This window comes from Fusarium oxysporum, chromosome VIII (genome assembly GCF_013085055.1).
Source record: "Fusarium oxysporum Fo47 chromosome VIII, complete sequence".
Lineage (NCBI taxonomy): Eukaryota > Fungi > Ascomycota > Sordariomycetes > Hypocreales > Nectriaceae > Fusarium > Fusarium oxysporum.
In genome coordinates this window covers 1,410,030-1,430,495 of record NC_072847.1, presented here as the reverse complement: position 1 = coordinate 1,430,495, position 20,466 = coordinate 1,410,030, and the positions used below count along the sequence as shown (strand labels likewise).

General features: G+C 48.1%; 10 protein-coding genes across 10 annotated transcripts; 8 read left to right on the top strand and 2 right to left on the bottom strand.

The window, feature by feature from the left end:
- Nucleotides 1-329: 329 nt before the first annotated feature.
- FOBCDRAFT_47428 (phosphatase 2C-like domain-containing protein) lies at nt 330-1,958 on the top strand. Its single transcript, XM_031188698.3, has 2 exons — nt 330-559; nt 614-1,958. The coding sequence occupies exons 1-2, from the start codon at nt 505-507 to the stop codon at nt 1,741-1,743; spliced, it is 1,185 nt and encodes a 394-aa protein (XP_031035963.3). The 5' UTR covers nt 330-504; the 3' UTR covers nt 1,744-1,958.
- A 313-nt stretch (nt 1,959-2,271) lies between these two features.
- On the top strand, nt 2,272-3,430 carry FOBCDRAFT_229201 (mitochondrial carrier domain-containing protein). The gene is made up of 3 exons (XM_031188700.3): nt 2,272-2,334; nt 2,394-2,574; nt 2,627-3,430. The coding sequence occupies exons 1-3, from the start codon at nt 2,317-2,319 to the stop codon at nt 3,373-3,375; spliced, it is 948 nt and encodes a 315-aa protein (XP_031035965.2). The 5' UTR covers nt 2,272-2,316; the 3' UTR covers nt 3,376-3,430.
- Nucleotides 3,431-4,639: 1,209 nt separating this feature from the next.
- FOBCDRAFT_296995 (uncharacterized protein) lies at nt 4,640-5,440 on the top strand (the record flags this gene model as incomplete). Its single annotated transcript, XM_031188701.3, has 2 exons — nt 4,640-5,175; nt 5,227-5,440. Exons 1-2 carry the CDS (start codon nt 4,730-4,732, stop codon nt 5,438-5,440), a joined length of 660 nt encoding a protein of 219 aa, XP_031035966.2. The 5' UTR covers nt 4,640-4,729.
- Nucleotides 5,441-6,077: 637 nt separating this feature from the next.
- FOBCDRAFT_242578 (uncharacterized protein) lies at nt 6,078-7,316 on the top strand (the record flags this gene model as incomplete). The annotated part of the gene is made up of 3 exons (XM_031188702.3): nt 6,078-6,143; nt 6,236-6,702; nt 6,755-7,316. The coding sequence occupies 3 exons, from the start codon at nt 6,078-6,080 to the stop codon at nt 7,314-7,316; spliced, it is 1,095 nt and encodes a 364-aa protein (XP_031035967.3).
- A 1,253-nt stretch (nt 7,317-8,569) lies between these two features.
- Nucleotides 8,570-10,202, top strand: FOBCDRAFT_47412 (Adenosylhomocysteinase). Its single transcript, XM_031188703.3, has 2 exons — nt 8,570-9,595; nt 9,649-10,202. Exons 1-2 carry the CDS (start codon nt 8,695-8,697, stop codon nt 10,095-10,097), a joined length of 1,350 nt encoding a protein of 449 aa, XP_031035968.1. The 5' UTR covers nt 8,570-8,694; the 3' UTR covers nt 10,098-10,202.
- Nucleotides 10,203-10,528: 326 nt separating this feature from the next.
- On the bottom strand, nt 10,529-12,306 carry FOBCDRAFT_229192 (D-isomer specific 2-hydroxyacid dehydrogenase). The gene is made up of 4 exons (XM_031188704.3): nt 12,139-12,306; nt 11,843-12,057; nt 11,389-11,792; nt 10,529-11,334 (listed from the first exon to the last, which is right to left on the bottom strand). The coding sequence occupies exons 1-4, from the start codon at nt 12,180-12,182 to the stop codon at nt 10,993-10,995; spliced, it is 1,005 nt and encodes a 334-aa protein (XP_031035969.2). The 5' UTR covers nt 12,183-12,306; the 3' UTR covers nt 10,529-10,992.
- Nucleotides 12,307-12,566: 260 nt separating this feature from the next.
- Nucleotides 12,567-13,607, bottom strand: FOBCDRAFT_229190 (uncharacterized protein). The gene is made up of 2 exons (XM_031188705.3): nt 13,166-13,607; nt 12,567-13,113 (listed from the first exon to the last, which is right to left on the bottom strand). The coding sequence occupies exons 1-2, from the start codon at nt 13,513-13,515 to the stop codon at nt 12,684-12,686; spliced, it is 780 nt and encodes a 259-aa protein (XP_031035970.2). The 5' UTR covers nt 13,516-13,607; the 3' UTR covers nt 12,567-12,683.
- An 854-nt stretch (nt 13,608-14,461) lies between these two features.
- Nucleotides 14,462-16,804, top strand: FOBCDRAFT_47390 (uncharacterized protein). The gene is made up of 4 exons (XM_031188706.3): nt 14,462-15,392; nt 15,447-15,662; nt 15,707-15,981; nt 16,030-16,804. Exons 1-4 carry the CDS (start codon nt 14,602-14,604, stop codon nt 16,632-16,634), a joined length of 1,887 nt encoding a protein of 628 aa, XP_031035971.3. The 5' UTR covers nt 14,462-14,601; the 3' UTR covers nt 16,635-16,804.
- Nucleotides 16,675-19,097, top strand: FOBCDRAFT_47394 (major facilitator superfamily domain-containing protein). The gene is made up of 6 exons (XM_031188707.3): nt 16,675-17,240; nt 17,293-17,369; nt 17,426-17,477; nt 17,527-17,797; nt 17,853-18,353; nt 18,403-19,097. The coding sequence occupies exons 1-6, from the start codon at nt 16,974-16,976 to the stop codon at nt 18,945-18,947; spliced, it is 1,713 nt and encodes a 570-aa protein (XP_031035972.2). The 5' UTR covers nt 16,675-16,973; the 3' UTR covers nt 18,948-19,097.
- Nucleotides 19,098-19,247: 150 nt separating this feature from the next.
- Nucleotides 19,248-20,115, top strand: FOBCDRAFT_229185 (uncharacterized protein). The gene has a single exon (XM_031188708.3). It carries the CDS (start codon nt 19,374-19,376, stop codon nt 19,941-19,943), a length of 570 nt encoding a protein of 189 aa, XP_031035973.2. The 5' UTR covers nt 19,248-19,373; the 3' UTR covers nt 19,944-20,115.
- Nucleotides 20,116-20,466: the final 351 nt, after the last annotated feature.

Here is a 20,466-nt window from a genome sequence, read left to right as displayed (position 1 = left end):
ATTTGGAATTGTCAACTTCGGCTTCGCTGGTCTCGGAATCGGCAGGAACAACGCTCGTGAAACCACGTGACGTGACTTCCTCGCGGATATAGATCGCGGATCAACAGCGGGTATCAATAATTGCGGAGATGAGATTCCGGGAAATATTGGAGAAGCATGCAGTGGCTTGAACCATGCACCGCCTCCTTTTATCTTGCATAATTTGACAAGGTATTTGTGGCTTGCCTCTTTGTTCCGAGGAATTGGTTATTGTGAAAGGATATTGGAGGGGCTTGGCCAGTCAAGATTAGATAACAAGTTGGTAAATCGGCGCTCAACAACTTATCCCACTTCTCTCATGACACCAATTTTTTCTCTTACGATCTCCTTGGCAAAGATGATTTCTCTGTAATTTCTATCAAAGTTTCATCGTCACCAATATCTTAATCCTCCTCCGATCCTCGCTCCAGCCCGTCACTATTCGCATCAATTCTTGTCTCTGGACGATCCACTTTCTTGCCCTCCATGGCTGCACCCTACAATCGACTTGCTACGGCTTCATTGCGAACGCTTGCTAAGGGTTGGTCGCATTGCCCGTACAATACTCGTCAATCCGCAATTCTAACTGTGCCAGCTCCCACGCAATCCTGCTCCCGACTCCGTGCTTATCCTCATGTCGCAATGAGTTCGTGCCCTCGTTCCAGACTCTACTCCACCTCGACCGATGCTCCTCGATTCTCTTACCATGTCGCATCCTCCTTCATTGCCAAGGACAGGCCATACGACCCCTCTACTCACGTCTTCCACTTCAACCCATACAATCGCATTCAACCCCCTCGAAACCGTCGACCTTCCGCTCGACCCGAATCTGGGCACGATGCCTTCTTTGTCAGCCGGATCAACGACTCCGGGTCAGTAGCCTTTGGCGTTGCTGATGGTGTTGGGGGCTGGGTAGATTCCGGTGTCGATCCCGCTGATTTCTCACACGGATTTTGCGATTATATGGCATTGGCTGCCCACGAACACCAGACTAACTCAGGGCCTCCCTTGACAGCAAGACAGTTGATGCAGAAGGGATACGAAGCAATCTGCAACGACAACAGTCTTCGCGCTGGCGGAAGCACAGCGTGTGTCGCTATTGCTGGAGCAGATGGAAACCTGGACGTTGCGAACCTTGGTGATTCCGGCTTCTTGCAACTTCGACTCAATGGAGTTCATACATATTCCGAACCTCAAACACACGCCTTCAATACTCCTTTCCAACTATCTCTCGTACCTCCCAGCGTTGCTGCTCGCATGGCAGCGTTTGGTGGTGCTCAGCTTAGCGACCTTCCCAGGGATGCTGACGTTACCCAACACGCGCTCCGTCACGGCGATATTCTTGTTCTTGCGACCGACGGTGTTCTAGACAATCTCTTTAACCAGGATATTCTACGAATCGCCAGTCGAGTTCTGGTATCCACAGGCGCCTGGGTAATGACTGATGCTGGTGGTGTGCGCGTTGCGGATTCGCTAGAGCCTCTGGTTGAGTTCCCTGAAGCCTCCGAAGGCAAACGAACAGCTACACTCCAGAGCGCACTCGCTACGGAAATCGTGACAGCCGCCAAGCGAGCCAGCGTCAACACAAAACTTGATGGACCATTCGCCAAGGAGGTCCACAAATACTACCCCCAAGAAAACTGGCACGGCGGCAAAGTCGACGATATTTGTGTCGTGGTGGCAGTAGTTAACGAGACGACCCCTGCTGTAAAGAGCAAGCTATGATTTCCTTTGTTATTCGATTTACGGCGCGATTTTATGATAGAGCAGAGGACATCTTATAAAGACGGGAACGTAAGCATTTTGGTGATTTATTATCTTGGGACGTTTTGGAGTCATTAAGTCACATAGACGGCAGGGGAAGCGCCGGCTTGCTTGAATCATGGGGTTGTATATGGGCTGGCGTCAAGAGATGGGATCATATACATTCTTAATTCTAAAAGTAGTTCTGATTTGTATTATCAGACTTGAGTCCATCAGATAAGATGAGTACGATGTTGAAACCGATATGTAGTTGTCCTTATGATAAATTGGATCACTTATGAGCTATGACAAGGAGCCCACCGACTACAATATTAAAGCTATGGTGATGTGCTCATTCAAGGCTATTTTATGTCTTTCACATGCTGTGAACTCGAGATGTTTCCATGATGAGTTGAAGTGCAGGGTAATCCGAGAGTGGATATAAGCACACAACCATGACATCACCAGCTCATGGTGTAAGAGAACCCATATTTCAGTACCAACCTGGAAGAAATTCATCATCACGATACATGCAGCAGGCGTCTGAGGGAAAACATGTCGGAAATATATTTTGTAAGACTGGCTAAATAATCAAGGTTCTGGTCATGATACACTCACTCACACATTCATAGGCTGGTGCTATTGCAGCATTTACAGTAGATGTCTTGGTCTACCCTCTCGATACCATCAAGACTCGTTTGCAGAGTCAAGATTACCTCAAGACATATTCTGACAGCTCGAAAAAGAACATATGGGCTGTACGAGGACTCTACCAAGGGATTGGAAGTGTAGTCCTGGCTACTCTTCCAGCAGGTGTGTAATAGAAGACGGAATATGAGGAATTGCTGGCTTACACAATTCACAGCGGGTCTATTCTTCTCGACATATGAGAGCGCCAAACGCATCATCGGCAATGCGACGCCATTACCACAACCTCTAGTTCACTCAGCAGCCTCAGGTGTGGCAGAGATGGCATCCTGCTTAGTCCTCGCACCAGCAGAGGTCATCAAGCAAAATGCCCAGATGTTGCAAAATGATAGTCATGGGGTTGGACGATCTGGATCTTCTACCTCCTTACAAGCATTCCGTCAGTTGACCGGTGATGGAGTATCACGTCGCCTTTTTACAGGCTACACAGCACTCGTCGCACGAAATTTACCATTCACAGCTCTTCAATTTCCTATATTCGAGCATGTGCGAGCAACATATTGGAAATCGCGAGGCTCCGGTTCTAGGGAGCCGGGGCTGATCGAGACGGGGCTCGCTACGGGTTTAAGTGCCGGAAGTGCGGGATCAATAGCTGCTTTCATAACGACACCGAGTGATGTCGTCAAGACGAGGATGATGTTGAGCGCCGGAAATCAGAGCGAGAATTCGACACAAGGCCAGAGCGAAGTCGCAGCCAAGATGGAGGGAAAGCAACCAAAGAAGGGGGCGTGGACTGTCTCGAGGGAGGTTTACCAAGAGAGGGGAGTGCGGGGATTCTTCCGGGGTGCGGCTCTGCGATCTGGGTGGACGATGCTAGGGAGTGGACTCTATCTGGGGTCGTATGAGATGGCCAAAGTTTGGTTGAGAAGGGGAAAGACAGATGTGGAGGACGATGGTCCGTTGTGATGGTGCGCGATATTAGTTGTGATAGACCAATTAGACATTCAACCATATGTTCTAGCGATTTCTATATCAATTGACTGACATAAAGACCCAAAAGGATTATATCACACAATTACAATAATTATGAAGTTATACAATGATCAACGAGCACGATCGTAGATCGGATGTCGACATCCCCGTGGCTTCTGACGTCTTCAGAAAGTTGTGTGCGACAAGGGAGACTCGTAACCCAGAGAATTCATTCGACAATGCCAGATTATGTCTTCAATAGGGTTAGACTATAACCAGAGGGCACGATGAGAACGAAGATCATGTCCTCCAATTATGCTGCTTCAAAATATGCGTGCAAACGAAGCTTCTCAGAACTCTAAGAGTTGACTTTGACTGAGAGTTTATGACGGTCTTTTTGGCCTGCAGTTTGTAAATCGATCATCTGACGAGTAAGTGCCAACAAAGAGTCATTCTTGTCAAGTGTTCGGCTGACCTCGAATATGTAGTATTGTATCTGTATGGTGTAGTAGTAATTCAAGACGGTCGATTGGGTCGTACCGTCGGCCATTATTTTTTTTTTAGCGCCAGCCGCAGGCACATGTCATTGCAGTTTGGCCTGCGTTAGTCTCACAGCCATTTTGTCAAGGACCCCTGGTTACATAAAGTGTAATTCCTTCTTTGTTCCGACTCTCCGCCTTGTCCTTCCAAGGATGCCCGAAACCGGTGAAATGGTTGACGAAGCGTTCTTCTGGCGGTGAAGGAAGGATCTCGCTCTTTATTTGTAGCCGATCCCGGCATTTCATCATGGTTTGGTGAGAAGTCGCCATAGATACATGTCTCTGATATGCGAGATTCCGGATCTCTCAGAGACAACGAGAATTCCGGTGGACTTCGTTATTCTGCGAAGCCGTTTGTAGTATTCCAGCAAAAACGAGTTGCAGAATTCTCCGATTTTCAAATAGCACGCCTAGCTGACTCGGACAACAAGTCTTGACCGGTCTAGTTTGAGAAGTGCCATTTTTGAGACGCCCGACCATCCGCACTAACAAGCAAGTAACTTCCAGAACTACCGGCAGAAAGACCCTTTGGCAGTCTTCACCGACCCACATGTGTAACTGTCGTCGTCCGGCTCGGATGGTGTCATTTGAGCACGTTATTCAAGGCTTGATTGCCTAAGAGGTTGTAAAGATGTTTCGTGTGCTATAAATTGCTGATGACTCGCTGTCGCTGTCGTCGCGCGCTGACTCGTAGTTCCATATATTCCTCTTCCATCTTCTGCCATTGTGTATCGAGATACCCAAATCATCTCACTGTCTTGACTGCACACTCGATTCTCAACCACACAGCAAAACTCAAATAACCCACAATGGCAACTGCAGATGTGCAAACAGCTCCTGCATCGTCACTCGATGTATTTTCAAAAAGAGCCGCCGAAGTCGAAGTGAGAGAAGTCAGCCTGGAACTCGCAGCCAACCACCGGTATCTTATCCAATCACCATACACGGAACATGCGCATTTGCTTGACCTTGACACTCTTGACAATGAAAATGAGCTCCTCGCACGAGCCTTGAGTCAATTTCGAGTTCTTCGCGACGACTATGCGACAGCCCCATACACAGAATCCTTCAACTGGCCAGAGGTGATCGAAGAAGTGAAACGTCTTGCGGTCGAATCTGGAAAACTCTTCAAAGCAACATCGTTCTATATCGTGGCATTCCGATCACGAATCAAGAAGGAGACCGAATATGCTGACCTTGGCGTTCTCGACAAGGGGGCGCATGCTGAGGCTGTGGCGAGTGGTGGATTCCTGAAGTAAGTTGGAAGTGCATCTTCTGCATGGGTCTATTGTATTGACACGAACAGATACTGGTTTGGAGAACCTGACTCAGAATTGGCGAACTTGGCGACTTGTGTCTGGCGTTCGCGGGAAGATGCCAAGAAGGGTGGTACAGGCCCAGCTCATCGCAAGGCTGCTGCAGCAACTCGCTCCTTGTACGCATTCTGGAAGATTGATCAACATCGACTTATCATTCGGGACAATGCCGAGACCTGGGAGATTATCCCCTGGCAGGATTAGATGACAAAGTTTGAGACTTCTGAAACCTTTTGTTCAAGAAGCTTATGAGGCGTTGGGCGTCGGTCTTGAGGGCTAGAAAAACATGGGACAGAAAAAGAATGGCGTTTGCTCGGAAAAAATGATGATTTGCTCTGAAAACGGGCTAGACGGTAGAATGATAAACGAAATAAAACAATAATTAGATTTTAGATTGCTCGTGATATTCTAGCTGATGGCATTGAAGGTCTGTAGAACGTTGAGAACGAGGGCAAGGTGCCACAGCTCAGAACGGACCGCGAAGAGAGGCATAAGAGAGATAAATTACACATCCATTCCGTATCATGATATCGAGCGCAATATCGGTAAATTAGAGTAAATAAGGCAACTTTTCTGGCCGTCGTATGCTTGACCTGATGGTGATAATAGAAGATAGTAGATCGGCTTGTAGCGTCAGGCGCGGGATATATAATCTGCCACACCTCACCGCCTAGACATCCCACAACGCCCACAAATGAGTACACGAACGAAAAGTTTCGATATTCCCACCTTCAGAGCCCCGAAGCCTTGCAACACCACCCGCCCCTTTCGCGATCGTAGCGCCGAACCTCTCTCCTTCTCTCGCGTCACCGTGAATATCTCCTCCCGAATTTTTGTCAATATGGCGGACGCTCCCAATGATGCGCCTGTTGCTGCGCCTTTCCAGGCCGTTCAAGTCGAGGCTCTGGTGAGTTGAATATGCCCCACCTTTTGGTCTTTGAGACCCCCTCTGGAAGTACGAGTAAAGAGTAATGGGACTGACCTCAGTCGGTGGTGTAGGTTATCATGAAGATTGCCAAGCACTGCTCTTCGGCTTTCCCTTCTGTTGCAACTGGAGCTATTGTTGGTATGGAGAACGAGGGTCTCCTCGAGGTCACCAACACGTTCCCTTTCCCTACCGTCGACCCCGCTACGACCGACAGCCACCAGAACGATGCTTCGCAGATCGCCGCTGCTGCTCCCCGACAGAAGAACAACATTCACTACCAAAATGAGATGATCCGACATCTCAAGGAGGTCAACGTCGACGCCAACAACGTTGGTTGGTACACAAGTGCCACCATGGGCAACTTTGTCAACTTGAACTTCATCGAGAATCAGTTCCACTACCAAAGCGCCAACGAGAACACTGTCGCCCTCGTCCACGATGCTAGCAAGAGCTCTCAGGGCAACTTGACCTTCCGGGCTTTCCGCCTGTCCCCTGCTTTCATGAGCGCCTACAAGGAGGGCAAGTTCACAACCGAGAGGTACGATGATGTTATTGCCACGACCGGAGACAGAGATACTGACCAGTAACAGCTTGCAAAAGTCTAAGCTCACCTTCAAGGATATCCTCACCGAGGTCCCTGTCAACGTCCACAACTCTCACCTCCTCACAACCTTCCTCCACCAGATTCCTTCCGCTCCTGTGAAGGGCGAGATTGAGCAACCCTCATCGCTGGATGACCTCAACCGCAACGCTCTCGAGCCTCCTCTGTACCCCTCTATCGACAACCTCGACCTTGCGATCGACCCCTTCCTCGAGAAGACCTGCGATCTTCTGCTCGAGAGCATCGAGTCTCACTATACCGACCTCAACAACTTCCAATTCTACCAGCGACAACTCGGTCGTGAGCAGACCAAGATTACACAATGGCAGACCAAGCGTAAGGCTGAGAACGCCCAACGTGCTGCTGCCAAGCAGGCTCCTCTTCCCGAGGATGAGTGGCAGCGACTGTTCAAGCTTCCCCAGGAGCCCAGCAGACTGGAGGGTATGCTGAACGCGAAGCAGGTGGAGCAATACAGCAAGCAGGTGGATGGATTCACAGCCAACGTCAGTGCCAAGATGTTTGCCGTGCGGGAGAACTTGATGCCAAAATAGATGGATGACGAGCGAGACGGGGATTTCAAAAAGTCTCGAGGGATTTCAGGAATACGAGACGCTCAGTGATGGTTTGCATTGGCGGCGTTCCGGACAATGTCGAATAATATCGAGTGCTGGTCTAGATTTTAAAGCGTTGAGAGAAAGAGAGGAGCACTTGATGAGCACATGATGGGCCAGCCTGACGTTGATGTGTTGATGTTGAAGAGTCACGAAGAGATGGACACGACTGTAGTATTGCCTTGGTCATAAAAAGCTGGCTTCGTAGATAGCGCCTGCAAACAAGTTCTCAAAGTCTGAGAGCATTGAAACAATTTTACGTTTAGAAGTTTATTGGTACCGTCGCTTTGTTGTTTTGTCTTTCAGTGAACGCGGCAAATAATCTCGGGATTTGAAGTGGTTCATGGTTGATCCAAGACCAGAGTTTCATGTTATAAATATCTCATCTCATACACGCCGAAAAGATATATGAGACGAAGTGATGAGTCTGGTACCATCCTGAGTCTTATAACGAGACCAAAGAGGTGCCTCCGAGCTGACTCTCCCCTCAGAATATTCGGATATACAGATTAGTCGGTATGTTTGTAGCTTGCAGACGATCAATGACCCGTAGTGTTCGCGTGAAGCGGTGCTCGGCTTCCGAGCGGGGAATATCAAGGGTCAAGGTCAGCCAAAGCTGCATCTGTACGAAGCAAGTTATGCACAGTCGGAGTGATCAATCGATGAGCAGATAGTCGCTATAGACAGTAAAAAAGATGTCTAATTATTTGCCCACTCACTGAATGAGAAAAATCAACGTGGTCCCCTTCTCACTAGTCCCGTATTCGTACCAAGGCCTGGAGGAGCTTCCCATCATGAGAAAGCTCCTCTTTATTTTTTCCTCTGGTGGATTCTCCGAGTCCCTGAGATCCACTCTTACTCGGAGGTACCTTTTGGCGCTTCAAACCGCCAGGTTCTCGAGGGTACCAGGTTTAGTGCCCAGCCAACCACCCGCTTACAAGTACCTAGCCTGAAGATCGACTGGACTCGGAGTGCATTTCTGCTCTGCCCCGCCTCAAAATTGCTGGGCCTCAATGGCAGAAGAAAATTCTGCCCCTCATTTTGCCCGTCCATCGACTTCACCGCCCGCGAAAAAAAACCCCACTGACACTGCTGGGCCCTGGTCAACCCCTCCCCCTCCAGGCCCCTCCAGAGGCTCTCAGCCCATAGAAGCAGTTCTCTCTGCCCCGCCCAATGTTATCTCGTTGTTGATTCTACAACCTACATATTCTTCCTCTTCCCATTCAACTTTTTCAGTCCCTTCTTCTTCTCTTTCTATTCTCTCTTCTTCCTTCTCCTCTCATCCATCCTTTCATCCCTTCCTCCACATCCATTCATCATGTCTGCTCCCGCCCACAAGTTCAAGGTCGCTGACCTTTCTCTGGCCGCCTTTGGCCGCAAGGAGATTGAGCTCGCTGAGAATGAGATGCCCGGTCTCATGCAGACCCGAGCCAAGTATGCTGCCGACCAGCCTCTCGCCGGTGCCCGCATTGCTGGCTGCCTTCACATGACCATCCAGACCGCCGTCCTCATCGAGACCCTCACTGCTCTCGGTGCTGAGGTTACCTGGACCAGCTGCAACATCTTCAGCACCCAGGACCACGCCGCTGCTGCCATTGCCGCCGCTGGTGTCCCCGTCTTCGCCTGGAAGGGTGAGACCGAGGAGGAGTACAACTGGTGCCTCGAGCAGCAGCTCACTGCCTTCAAGGACAACAAGAAGCTCAACCTCATCCTCGACGACGGTGGTGACCTGACCACCCTTGTTCACCAGAAGTACCCTGAGATGCTCAAGGACTGCTTCGGTGTCTCTGAGGAGACCACCACCGGTGTCCACCACCTTTACCGCATGCTCAAGGATGGCAAGCTCCTTGTCCCCGCCATCAACGTCAACGACTCAGTCACCAAGTCCAAGTTCGACAACCTTTACGGCTGCCGTGAGTCCCTTGTCGACGGTATCAAGCGTGCTACCGATGTCATGATTGCTGGCAAGGTCGCCGTCGTTGCCGGTTTCGGTGATGTCGGTAAGGGTTGCGCCATGGCCCTCCACGGCATGGGTGCCCGCGTCCTCGTTACCGAGATTGACCCCATCAACGCTCTCCAGGCTGCTATGGCCGGTTACCAAGTCACCACCATGGAGAAGGCCGCCAAGGTCGGTCAAATCTTCGTCACCACCACCGGTTGCCGTGATATCCTCACTGGCGAGCACTTCGAGGCTATGCCCAACGACGCCATCGTCTGCAGTAAGTTATATCACTCCTTCACTCAATGATTCATCACTGACATTGGTAAACAGACATTGGTCACTTCGATATCGAGATTGACGTTGCTTGGCTCAAGGCCAACGCCAGCTCTGTCCAGAACATCAAGCCCCAGGTTGACCGTTTCCTCATGCCCAACGGCCGTCACATCATCCTCCTTGCTGAGGGTCGTCTCGTCAACCTTGGCTGTGCTACTGGCCACTCTTCTTTCGTTATGTCTTGCTCTTTCACCAACCAGGTCCTTGCCCAGATCATGCTGTACAAGGCCGCCGACAAGGCTTGGGGTGAGAAGTACGTCGAGTTCGCCAAGACCGACAAGCTCGACGTTGGTGTCTATGTCCTCCCCAAGATCCTCGATGAGGAGGTCGCCCGTCTCCACCTTGACCACTGCCAGGCTGAGCTCAGCACCCTCAGCAAGGTCCAGGCTGAGTACCTCGGCCTCACCGTTGAGGGTCCCTTCAAGGCCGATATCTACCGCTACTAAGCGTGTGTAATCAATACCCAGGATCCTTCAACTGGATTCCTACGTGTAACGAACTTTTCCCTCTTCTGTCGACATGACAATCGGCAAAATTCTAGTTTCAACAGCATGAACTTGCATGGCATATGGGTTGGGAGAGTTACAAGGACATCTGCGGTTTTCTGATTTTTTTTTCTCTTCTCTTCTTTGTTTCTGCTTATTTGGGTTACTTCTCTAAATTATCAAAGAGAAGACTCCTCGCAGGGTGCAGGGAGGGGCAAAAAAATCTTGCTTTTTCAACAAAATGGCGTTGGCTTTTTTGCTAATCATGATTCCCCCCTTCGAGATTATAAAAATGGATGATGAATGGAATGAATTGGACGGATATGACCAAGACGAGGCCTCCCCCATAGGGATGGATGAGATAGTAGCTCGATACAGGCAGGCCCGTCAACCGTGGCCAGGATAGAGTAGAACTTCAAAAGGAGATATTCTGACTCTTAACACTTGATTCTCATGTGATTCTTTCATAATGGTATCCTCTGACTATCTACTGTGTGAAGGTTGGGTCACTTCCACGTAGCCTTGGGGTGAAGCCGTCACGTATTGCTTGTGCTCTAGGTTTATTTTGGGTTTGTTGTTTTACCGGGCTTGTTTTAACCGTTGAGTTGTTTCAATTTAAGGTAGCCAACTATAAGTCAATTAAGCAGATATAAGGTCATTTGCAATCTACCATCCGATCTAGTGTAAGAAGAGATGAAAGACTTTCATCCCAAGTACTCAAAGTCTTAGATCAGCTTGGGGTCTGTGTGTAACACAATAGACCTTCATTTGGGCTATCTATTTTTTGTTCGCCCATTCTATACTTTCCGAGCCTCTTTACACCGCTAAGGCTATGATGTGCAGACAGAGTTACCGTCTATTGCAGATCCTTCTGCTCAGAAACGATACTCTTCAACTTTCCTTCTGTCACTGCAAGACGAACATTGTCCATAGCCCAAGCCTCCATCAGTCTCTCGGTCTCCACAGTCCACGTTCCCATGTGTGGAACAAGCAAGACGTTCTTATTCTTCAAGAGCTCTGGGTGAACCTCTGGTTCGTTCTCAAAGACATCAAGACCAGCACTAGCAACTTGTCCTGATTCAAGGGCTTCCACGAGAGCAGCTTCGTCCATCACTGCACCACGAGCGGTGTTGACGATTACAATGCCACGCTTCATAATGTCGAATTGAGGTTTTGCAATAGTATGTCGGGTTTTGGGCTGTAAACGGTCAGTTCAGAATCCCGAGGATATCCCAATCATGCCTGGACTCACGTTCAGGGGTAAGTTGAGACTCAACACATCACTGTCTTTAAGAAGTGTCTCGAAGTCAACATATTCAGCACCGTCCTCTAGATCAGGCGATAAACGGCTGCGGTTGTGATATCTCACAGTCATGCCAAAAGCGCGGGCTTTGCGTGCAACATTACGACCAATGCCTCCCATGCCCAGAATGCCTAGCACTTTGCCTTGGGGATCATGACCAAGCGATGGTGGAGGGTTACCCCGCCAAGTTCCCTCTCGTAGAGTGAAGATGGAGGATGAGATATTTCTCAAGGCGCCGATGAGAAGAAAGATAGTGATGTCAGCCGTGGCATCGTCTACAGCTGTGGGTGTGTTTGAGACGCGGATACCACGAGAAGTGCACTCTGAGACATGAATTTGGTCATATCCGGCGCCTAGAGTAGTTCCTTAGTAAATCTAGTCACGGTAGACTCCGAGAACTTACCATTATGACAAATGAACTTGAGAGACTCGGGCAACACATCCAGTAACTCAGCATCAAAGAGTCCAGTGATGTCAACAGACTTGCTTGTGCGGTAGATAGCCTTGACTCCATCGAAAGCACCAGACTTGGTCTCTTCTATAAAGGCAGATCGCTCAGTGGACTTTGGGTAGACAGGTTCCACGATCTTACAGAGCGAGGCAAACTCCTCATGAGCTCTAGAGCAACATGTTAACTACGATACCCATGAAAGAAGAACAGAAAATGTTCATGTTCCTTGAGGTAGGAACAGAACTTACTGTTTGGTGCTGCCTAGGAAGAGAACCTTGGGTTTATCTGCCATATTGAACAATTTTGAAGAATATCGAGAATGGGGAAAAGGATTGAGGCTTTGGAGATCCTTGAAATGGGTTTATATCTATCACAATATTGAGTCAGATCTCTCTTGTCCGGTCGGACTATCAAAGGACCTTCGGCTTTCAGGCCGACAGACAATACATCCCGATCCAAGGACATACAATGTCCGTCTATGGCGGGGTGACGTGGGGGCGGGGGCGGGGTGTGCTCTGTTGAGTCCTTGAAGTTGTTGTTAAAAGGCGCCATTGAGAGTTCTTTAACCATGAAAACCAGTATGAAGACACGACTAGAGAATATTTGAGTGGGAGGAGTTTGTTAGAGAAAGGCGAATTGAACTGATTCACATCAGTTCAAGCTAGCAAAAGCGGTATGTTATGCACAAATTTGATTTCAGACACTAGAAAATCTATCGGTTAAGGTGAACCATGACACTGTTTATACAACCCCAACCCGCCTGACTCCAACCAACACCCAATGCACCCAAATTTTACATGAGCAATCTCCAAGCACCAAGTAGCAGCGCCGCGAAACCGGTGCACACACCCATAAGCCACTGGAGTGTCTGGAACTTGACCTGCTCGAGCTTCTCCCTCAGCGCAGCAACCTCCTGCTCAATCTTTGTCTCCGTCTCCTTGATCTTGAGCTCCTGGCCCACAGCCTCCTCCCTAATACGGCCCTTTTCTAAGTTAAGGTCGAGGCGCACGCTAGCTTGTGTACGGCTGATCTCGTCGCGCAGTCGGTTGCTGAGCTTGGCAATGTCGTTTGTCAATCGTTCGTGTGCTGTACGCGTCGTGTTGGATTCGGTGGAATCGGCGGAGAGAAGCTCGGAACGCAGCTTGGCAAAGTCGACCTTTTGAGTGTACGTTGCTTTTGCTGCATCTTCGCGGAGTACCATTGTTCGGGTGAGATTTTGGATACTGTATGGTCAGTTAGTATGGACATAGTATATGTTCAAACGATAGAGCACACCTCTCTTCAATAACATCGTTCAGCACCTTCATCATCGCAGCCGACTGCTCCTCAGTGAACCCTTCACCCTGTAATCGCTTAACAAATTTGAGCGTATCGAAGTGATGATCTCGTTGTCTGATAGTTGTCGCATGGAATGCTCGTTTTATAATAGGACTTTCAGCTTGAGGAGAGCGACGTCTAGGAACAGGTCCAGCCTGGATTGATGCAAATGACCTCCTTTGATCCCTAGAAGGGATAGAGGCAAATGGCCTGGTCGCCCTTGATACGGAGAGCGGAGCGCCCCAGCTGAGACGAGGAAGAAGGAATCGAGGCAGCATCTCCGCTGCTGCGACAGAAGGAACTGCCATGTTGATATTTGCCGGGTTGACTATGGTTATTGGGAACTGCGATGTCGGCGATGAGGATGGAGTTGAGAAGAAATCTACAAGGTAAAGTGACCCGAGATACGCTTGTGACGTTAGTTAATTGAGAAGAGCGGGAAACACCGGCTTTGATTGGCCCCTGGAGCTAAGATATGTCCAACCAATTATATATCGTGTTGGTTGACATTACGACCAATTAAGGGAAGGCGGATTTGGCTTGTAATGTAACCCTGAGATCTGATACCAGGAAAGCAAACGACGAAAGATATTGTTGTACCCTATTCTTTAGATAAGATTGATGTTGCTTGAATAGATCGTCTTGAACTCAAATTGAGAGAAAATATTCCTCCTTCAAGTCACATCGCTTGTTCGTCTTCTTTAAACATCCTAAAGTTTGCAAGGGCTGACCATGCTTGTATAACGGGTTGCGCCGGTAGAAGTAACCATACGGTAATGTCGATCAAGCAAATCGTTTATATCCGACATAGTATAAACTGAGAAGCCCTGAAAAAAAAGTCTAAAAATAGCGAAATAAGTGTCAAAGATTGGTGTATAAGAGTCTCAACGGGGAGATCAGTTAGTATCTAACTACACATGATGAAAAGTTTCCAATAAGTCATGCTCGTGAGAGATAAGCCTACTGCTAGTGAATTCTCCGGCGTATAGACTACTCTGTAGGCTGGCCAGACTCCGTAGGGATCTGACTATGAGAACAGAATCATTCACGTCACATATTGGAAATCAGCACGGAGCCATTCTGATTGATAATACATGATAACCTGGCTAAATCTCCCCGAATCAATGGCTTCATCGGGTCATCATAGAATTGCGACTGCTTAGATATAGTAATACGGATTTAATCGAATTCCGAACTCCGTTATCTTTACCCCCCGGAATTCCCTAACTCCGGTCTCCTTCAATTCCCATGCCAAAACCCTTCAAAACTGATTCTCGAATTCCTATCAGCCCTACTGCGCAACCGGAATTTGTTCATCACTTCTTTGTTTGTTTGTTTGTTTGTTTGTTTACGTACGCGAGATCTCTTGGCGCAGCAATTACACAACCAAAGCCATGGCACCACCCGAACTGTCAGGCTCTGCAGCCTCTAGTACGACAGGGACTCCCGCTGGCTATGGAAGAGCTTGCACTGCATGTCAAAGAGCTAAATGCAAGTGTATCTTGAGAGCTTCTGGCCAGGATTGTGAAAGATGCCATCGTCTTGGCAAGCCATGTCAGCCAATGGCAACCTCGCGAAAACGAGTTGCGAAAAAGTCAACGTCTTCTAGAACCGCTCAACTTGAAGAGAAACTTGAAGACCTCGTCACTATTCTGCGCGCTTCTCAGCCGTCAAATGGACATTTGCACTCCGCAGGTCCCGGTGACTCCAGCCCCTTGATGAACTCCTCCAACATGGGTCACCTCACTAGCCGGTTAGAATCACTAGCAACTGCTGCAGCTTCCTCTTCCTCCTCAGAAAGTTATCCTCGTCCGTATACTGTGCCTCCTAATTATGATTCAAGAAGCACAGCCAATACTCACCCCAATACCTCCCCATCCAGCATTGGTGAAGATCCCTCCACCTCGTTTGATCCCACCCCAGAAGAGGCCGAAATGTATCTGGCAAAATTCCAACAATGGCTGAAGAACTTTCCTTGCATGATTTTACCACATGATATAACAGCCGCGGCTCTCCGGAAAGAGAAGCCATTCCTGTGGTTATGTATCATGAACATCACCTCTATGTGTGTTGAGCAGCAGATGAAGATGAAAGATCAAGTTCGCCAAGAAATCGCCACGAGAATTATCATAAACCATGAGAGATCTATGGACTGCCTTCAGGGACTCATATGTTACATTTCATGGTTAGTTGATCACTGAGCTTCTCGTCGTAGCATGTTCTGACGCTAGCTATCTAGGGCTGCCACCACTTCAAGTCCAGGCAGGCCGTTTATCATCACATTTTGCCAAATGGCTGTCCTACTTGCATATGATCTTGGTCTTACCAAAGCCCCTGTTGAAGAACAGTACTTCACAATATGTTTCAAGATGTGGGGAGGACGACCCCCTCCACCTCGGCTACGCACTCAAGAAGAAAGGCGAGCTGTTGTGTCACTGTGGTTTTTAACTTCAGTGTAAGTGGCATTCCCTCAGTTTATAATCTTACTGACCCGTACAGCATGTCATCATTTGTCGGCAAGATGGATCCTCTTCAATGGACACCACATATGAGTGATTGCCTGGAAGCTCTCGAAAGAGACAAACTATGTCCATCTGACGAGCTTCTGGTCGCATTTGTCAGGTATCAGCTTGTCGCAGACGAGGCACAGAAACTACTCGTTCGGGATGTTATGGGCGAGTCATCTTCGGCGCCCACGTATGTTTTCAGAAGGAGCTTACTTGCCAAACTTCAAGCAGTCCGAGACGGATTACCAGCGAATATGCCTATAACCCGTAAGTCTGATATGCATTCTTGGCGCAAAGCATACTGACAGATTCCAGCGGTTTTGCAAGCACATTCGCTCGCGACAGAGATTCAAATCAACTCCGTCGGACTCTTTATGCAAAACATCCCAGTCAATCAGCGAATCGAAAGCATGTATTCTTGCCTTCAAGCAATAAGATCATGGTACGACGTTTTCTTTGGCATAACTCCAGAAGATGTTCCAGGAGCACCTTTTGCAATCTATATCCAGCTGTCACAGGTTCAGATCGCCCTCTATCGACTTACTACTTCTGAGGATCCTGCTTGGGACAAGGAGCTTGTCCGAAATACAGCAGACTTACTTGTACTACTGGACCAAGTCGTTGAATTCTTCACACGGCTGGATTCTGTCTACAAGATGAAAGCAAGTCAAGGTGAAGAAACGGTGTTTGTTATGGGGGCTAAGATTATGAACAACATTCGAATTTCATGGGAACCTACACTATCACGGCACCTCAGAAATGCATCTTCGATACCGACAAATCAAGGAGCAGGTGCACCAGTGCCAACACCTCCTCCACCTTCAACGGTTCAGGCATCCATGGAGATGGTGAACATTAATATGATCGATTTTGGCGATGTAACTTGGATGGGCGACGTTTTTGGGCCATGGGAGTTTTAGTATCTTGACGCATGGATACCGGGAAATAATATTGCACCGAATCCATCTGAAAAAAATCACCAAGAAAAGCGAGCTCAATGGTTGAGCGGAATTCCGTTCCAGAAGTGATAACCAACTCCGTTGACACCACTTTCAACCTTAACACCACAACAAATGCACCCTGGACTAGAAAGTACACTATGAATTCCTTAGGGGAGACAGTGCTTATGTCTTATATGGCTGTTTCATCAAATTGTTTAAAAATGCGGTGTCCCCATCATGCAAGGCAACTTTTTGAAAGCCTCAAGGCTCAACCAACTCTGCATCCTTATTTGAAGGTCTATCTTTGAATGTGATAATATGGCTTCGCCGACATCAAATACAGAGCGTAGCGAGCCTCAAACCATCAGCGGCGATGATGAAAAGACCGAATCGCGTTCAAATACACCAACCTTGAACGAACCCACTCAAGACGAGAAGCCGAAGAAATCAGAAGATGGCGATGGCGAACTCACAACAGAGGAGGAGGAAACTGAATGGATATCAGGATGGAAGCTTGCAAGCATGATGATATCCCTTACGCTTGCTGCATTCTTAATGCTGCTGGATATGTCCATCATCTCAACGGTAATTTACACATTCAGTCCTTGGAGTTTCACTCAATACTAAGGAAATTTAGGCTGTTCCGCGCATAACTTCGGACTTTCACTCTTTGCCGGACATAGGATGGTATGCCAGTGCATACAATCTTGCTAGGTAGGGTCAGCGCTAGGTTGAATCCTCCTACATTTGCTGACCACGATATGTCACAGTGCTGCCCTACAGCCACTTACCGGCAAAATATACATGTACTTCAACACAAGAGTGAGTAAGCTCCAGCCCAACTTATAGTACAGAGTCTCACACACTGCAGTGGACTTTCTTAGCGTTGTTCTTCGTGTTCGAAGTTGGCAGTCTTATTTGCGGCGTAGCCCAGTCGTCTGCTATGTTGATTATCGGCCGAGCCGTTGCTGGAATCGGCTCTTCTGGTATTCAGAATGGTGCTCTTACTATGATTGCGAAGGCAGTTCCTATTCATAGGCGTCCGTCCCTTGTTGGTATTATCATGGGGTTTGCTCAGCTGGGACTCATCAGTGGCCCTTTGATAGGAGGCGCTTTCACTCAGTATACCACTTGGCGATGGTGTAAGTCATATTCATCCTTGATCTAAGCGTATACAAATCCTGACTATGCATTTAGGCTTTTACATCAACCTTCCCATCGGCGCCATCTGTGCGGTTCTAATTCTGTTCGTCCATATGCCTGATCACCGAGCCAATAGAGACGAAAGCGCCATGCAGATTCTGAAAACGAAACTCGACTTCACCGGCTTCGTCTTGTTCTGCCCTAGCATAGTGATGTTGCTACTAGCTCTCCAATGGGGTGGTCTTGAGTATCCCTGGGATTCTGCAACTGTCATTGGACTCTTCTGTGGCGGCGGTGTTCTTTTCATCATCTTTGTATACTGGGAGCATCGCGTTGGTTCAGAGGCCATGATTCCTCTCCCAATTGTACGCACAAGGGAGGTCTGGGCTTCATGCCTGTCACAGTCGTTTCTGTTTTCTACGGTGATGGTAGCATCGTACTATTTTCCTGTCTATTTCCAGTCGGCTAAAGATGCTTCACCTTTCACTAGTGGTGTCAATCTTCTCCCTAGTATTCTCAGTGTCATCTTCGCAGCTGTCGCGAGTGGCGCTCTTGGTAAGTCCTCTTGGTATGGAACCCGAAGTCCTTCAGCTAACAGTAACAGCTCAAAGGGTTGGCTACTATCTTCCATTCGCCACAGCCAGCGCCATTCTCTCTTCTATCGGCTTTGGTCTAGCCTCCTCGATGAGCCCTTACGCTTCAACGGCTACATGGGCCGGCTATCAGATTCTGATAGGTCTTGGACGTGGTCTCGGTCTACAGATGCCCATTATCGCTATCCAGGCGAACACGAGTGCCGATGTTACTCCTATAGCCATGGCGATCTTGACTTTCTCTCAAACCTTTGGCAGTGCGATCTTTATCACAGCTGCGAATGTCATTTTCACTCATGAGCTTCGCAATGAGCTTGTCGCAAGACTTCCCGATATCAACGCTGACATGATCATCGATGCCGGTGCTGGAGCAGTCAGTGAAGTTGTTTCAGGAGCAGATTTACCGCAGGTCTTGTGGTCGTACTCTAGAGGTGTGCGTGCGACGTTTCTGCTTGCTGTAGGCACGTCGTGTGCCATGGTTCTTTCGTCTTTTGGAATGGGATGGAAGGATATCAGGAAGAAGCCCGGCTCTTCCCCTGTCCCTGATGAAGCCTGAAGAGAAAATAGCAAAGGCTTTGAGGTTCAAGCACGATATGGAAATTCGAGCATACATAGAATGGCTGGTTTTTGTGCAATGAAAAGCATGGGCCATATGATTAGAGGCAATAGTATGACAATCTCAACTTAATTACATCATTATAATGAAATTAATCCTCCATTCTCACTATAATCTAATTGCGAATGTTGATTGTGTTTGTAAGTGATATATGCTTTTTTTGCTGTGTCATGGTGTGCTTTAGGGTAATTTTTCTCATGAGGGAAACACTGAATACCTTATTTGTTATTCATGCATCATCAAATCAGCTTTAACCTCACCAAAATTGTGTTCCCTAAATCCTTGGTTTATTTGCCATCTCGTTTTGGGGCAGCAAGACAAGCCATTTTTGTATTATCCAAAAGCTCAACATCATTCTTTGCGACGATGAACCGGCCAAATCGGCCTCGAAATCGGCAACCTCGCCCCCCACGTCAACAGCAGAATAACCAACGAGGAGGCTCATCACGGCCATCTCGCGCACCTGCAACACCACAGCAAGCATCAGGCACAATCCCAACAATACAACAAGTCATCCCTGGAGCTTCAGTATTCATCATTCTGAAAGAAGACCAGCCCACAGGAGAAGAGACAAAAGGAATAGTGCAGGATATCCTCACGCGGGGCAATCATCCACGAGGTATCAAAGTGCGACTACAGGATGGTCAGGTGGGCCGAGTACAGAGAATGGGCAACACTACTGCAGCAACGGGAGAGACAGGAAGTCAAACGCAGTCAACAAGATTTACTATGCGATACACGGATGTGAGGCGAGACGACGAGTTTGCTACTGGGCTTCCACCAAGGAGTTTGGCAGATTTCATACCGGATTTTGATGAGGGTTTAGGGAGTGCGCCGAGCGCTGTTGTTGAGACGGTCAAGTGCCCGTTTTGTGAAGGGTTTGAAGGAGATGAGGCTGCTGTCACACATCATATTGATCGCGAACATATATCGTAGTTGGATGTTTGAGCTTGGGCGAATAAAGTCTGAACTGGTGTTTGAATATGGATTGGCACATATCAAGCGGATGAGGATATGGTTTGCCTGGATAAGAAATTGTGTACCTTGAAATAGTGTCTTAGGATTCAGGTTAAATAAATAGCATGTAATTTACTAACTATGATCTGGATCACAAACGAATAAGAATGTTTTCTCGAGTTTTATTTTTCTTTGCTTATTTCTATCGAACTCTTGATTAACAGAGCGTCCCTGTTACTTCTGTTTGCACACGCAGCATGCCGTGACTTGGCATAAGCTGTTGTGCTACAGGCTGCGGCCAGCTTCTCAGCCAGAATAAGTTTAACCACAAATTTGAACGAAAATCAAATCGAGTTTCACTATATGTAGTAAGACAGCGACCACTGTTCTAGCAAGATATCAGCCACTGGTATGAAGCCTTCGTGTTAAATTATCCAGTAAATTGATAGGTCCAGGGTAATTTTCTCAGTGATTCATGCTTCCCCTTTTCCCTTGATTTGTT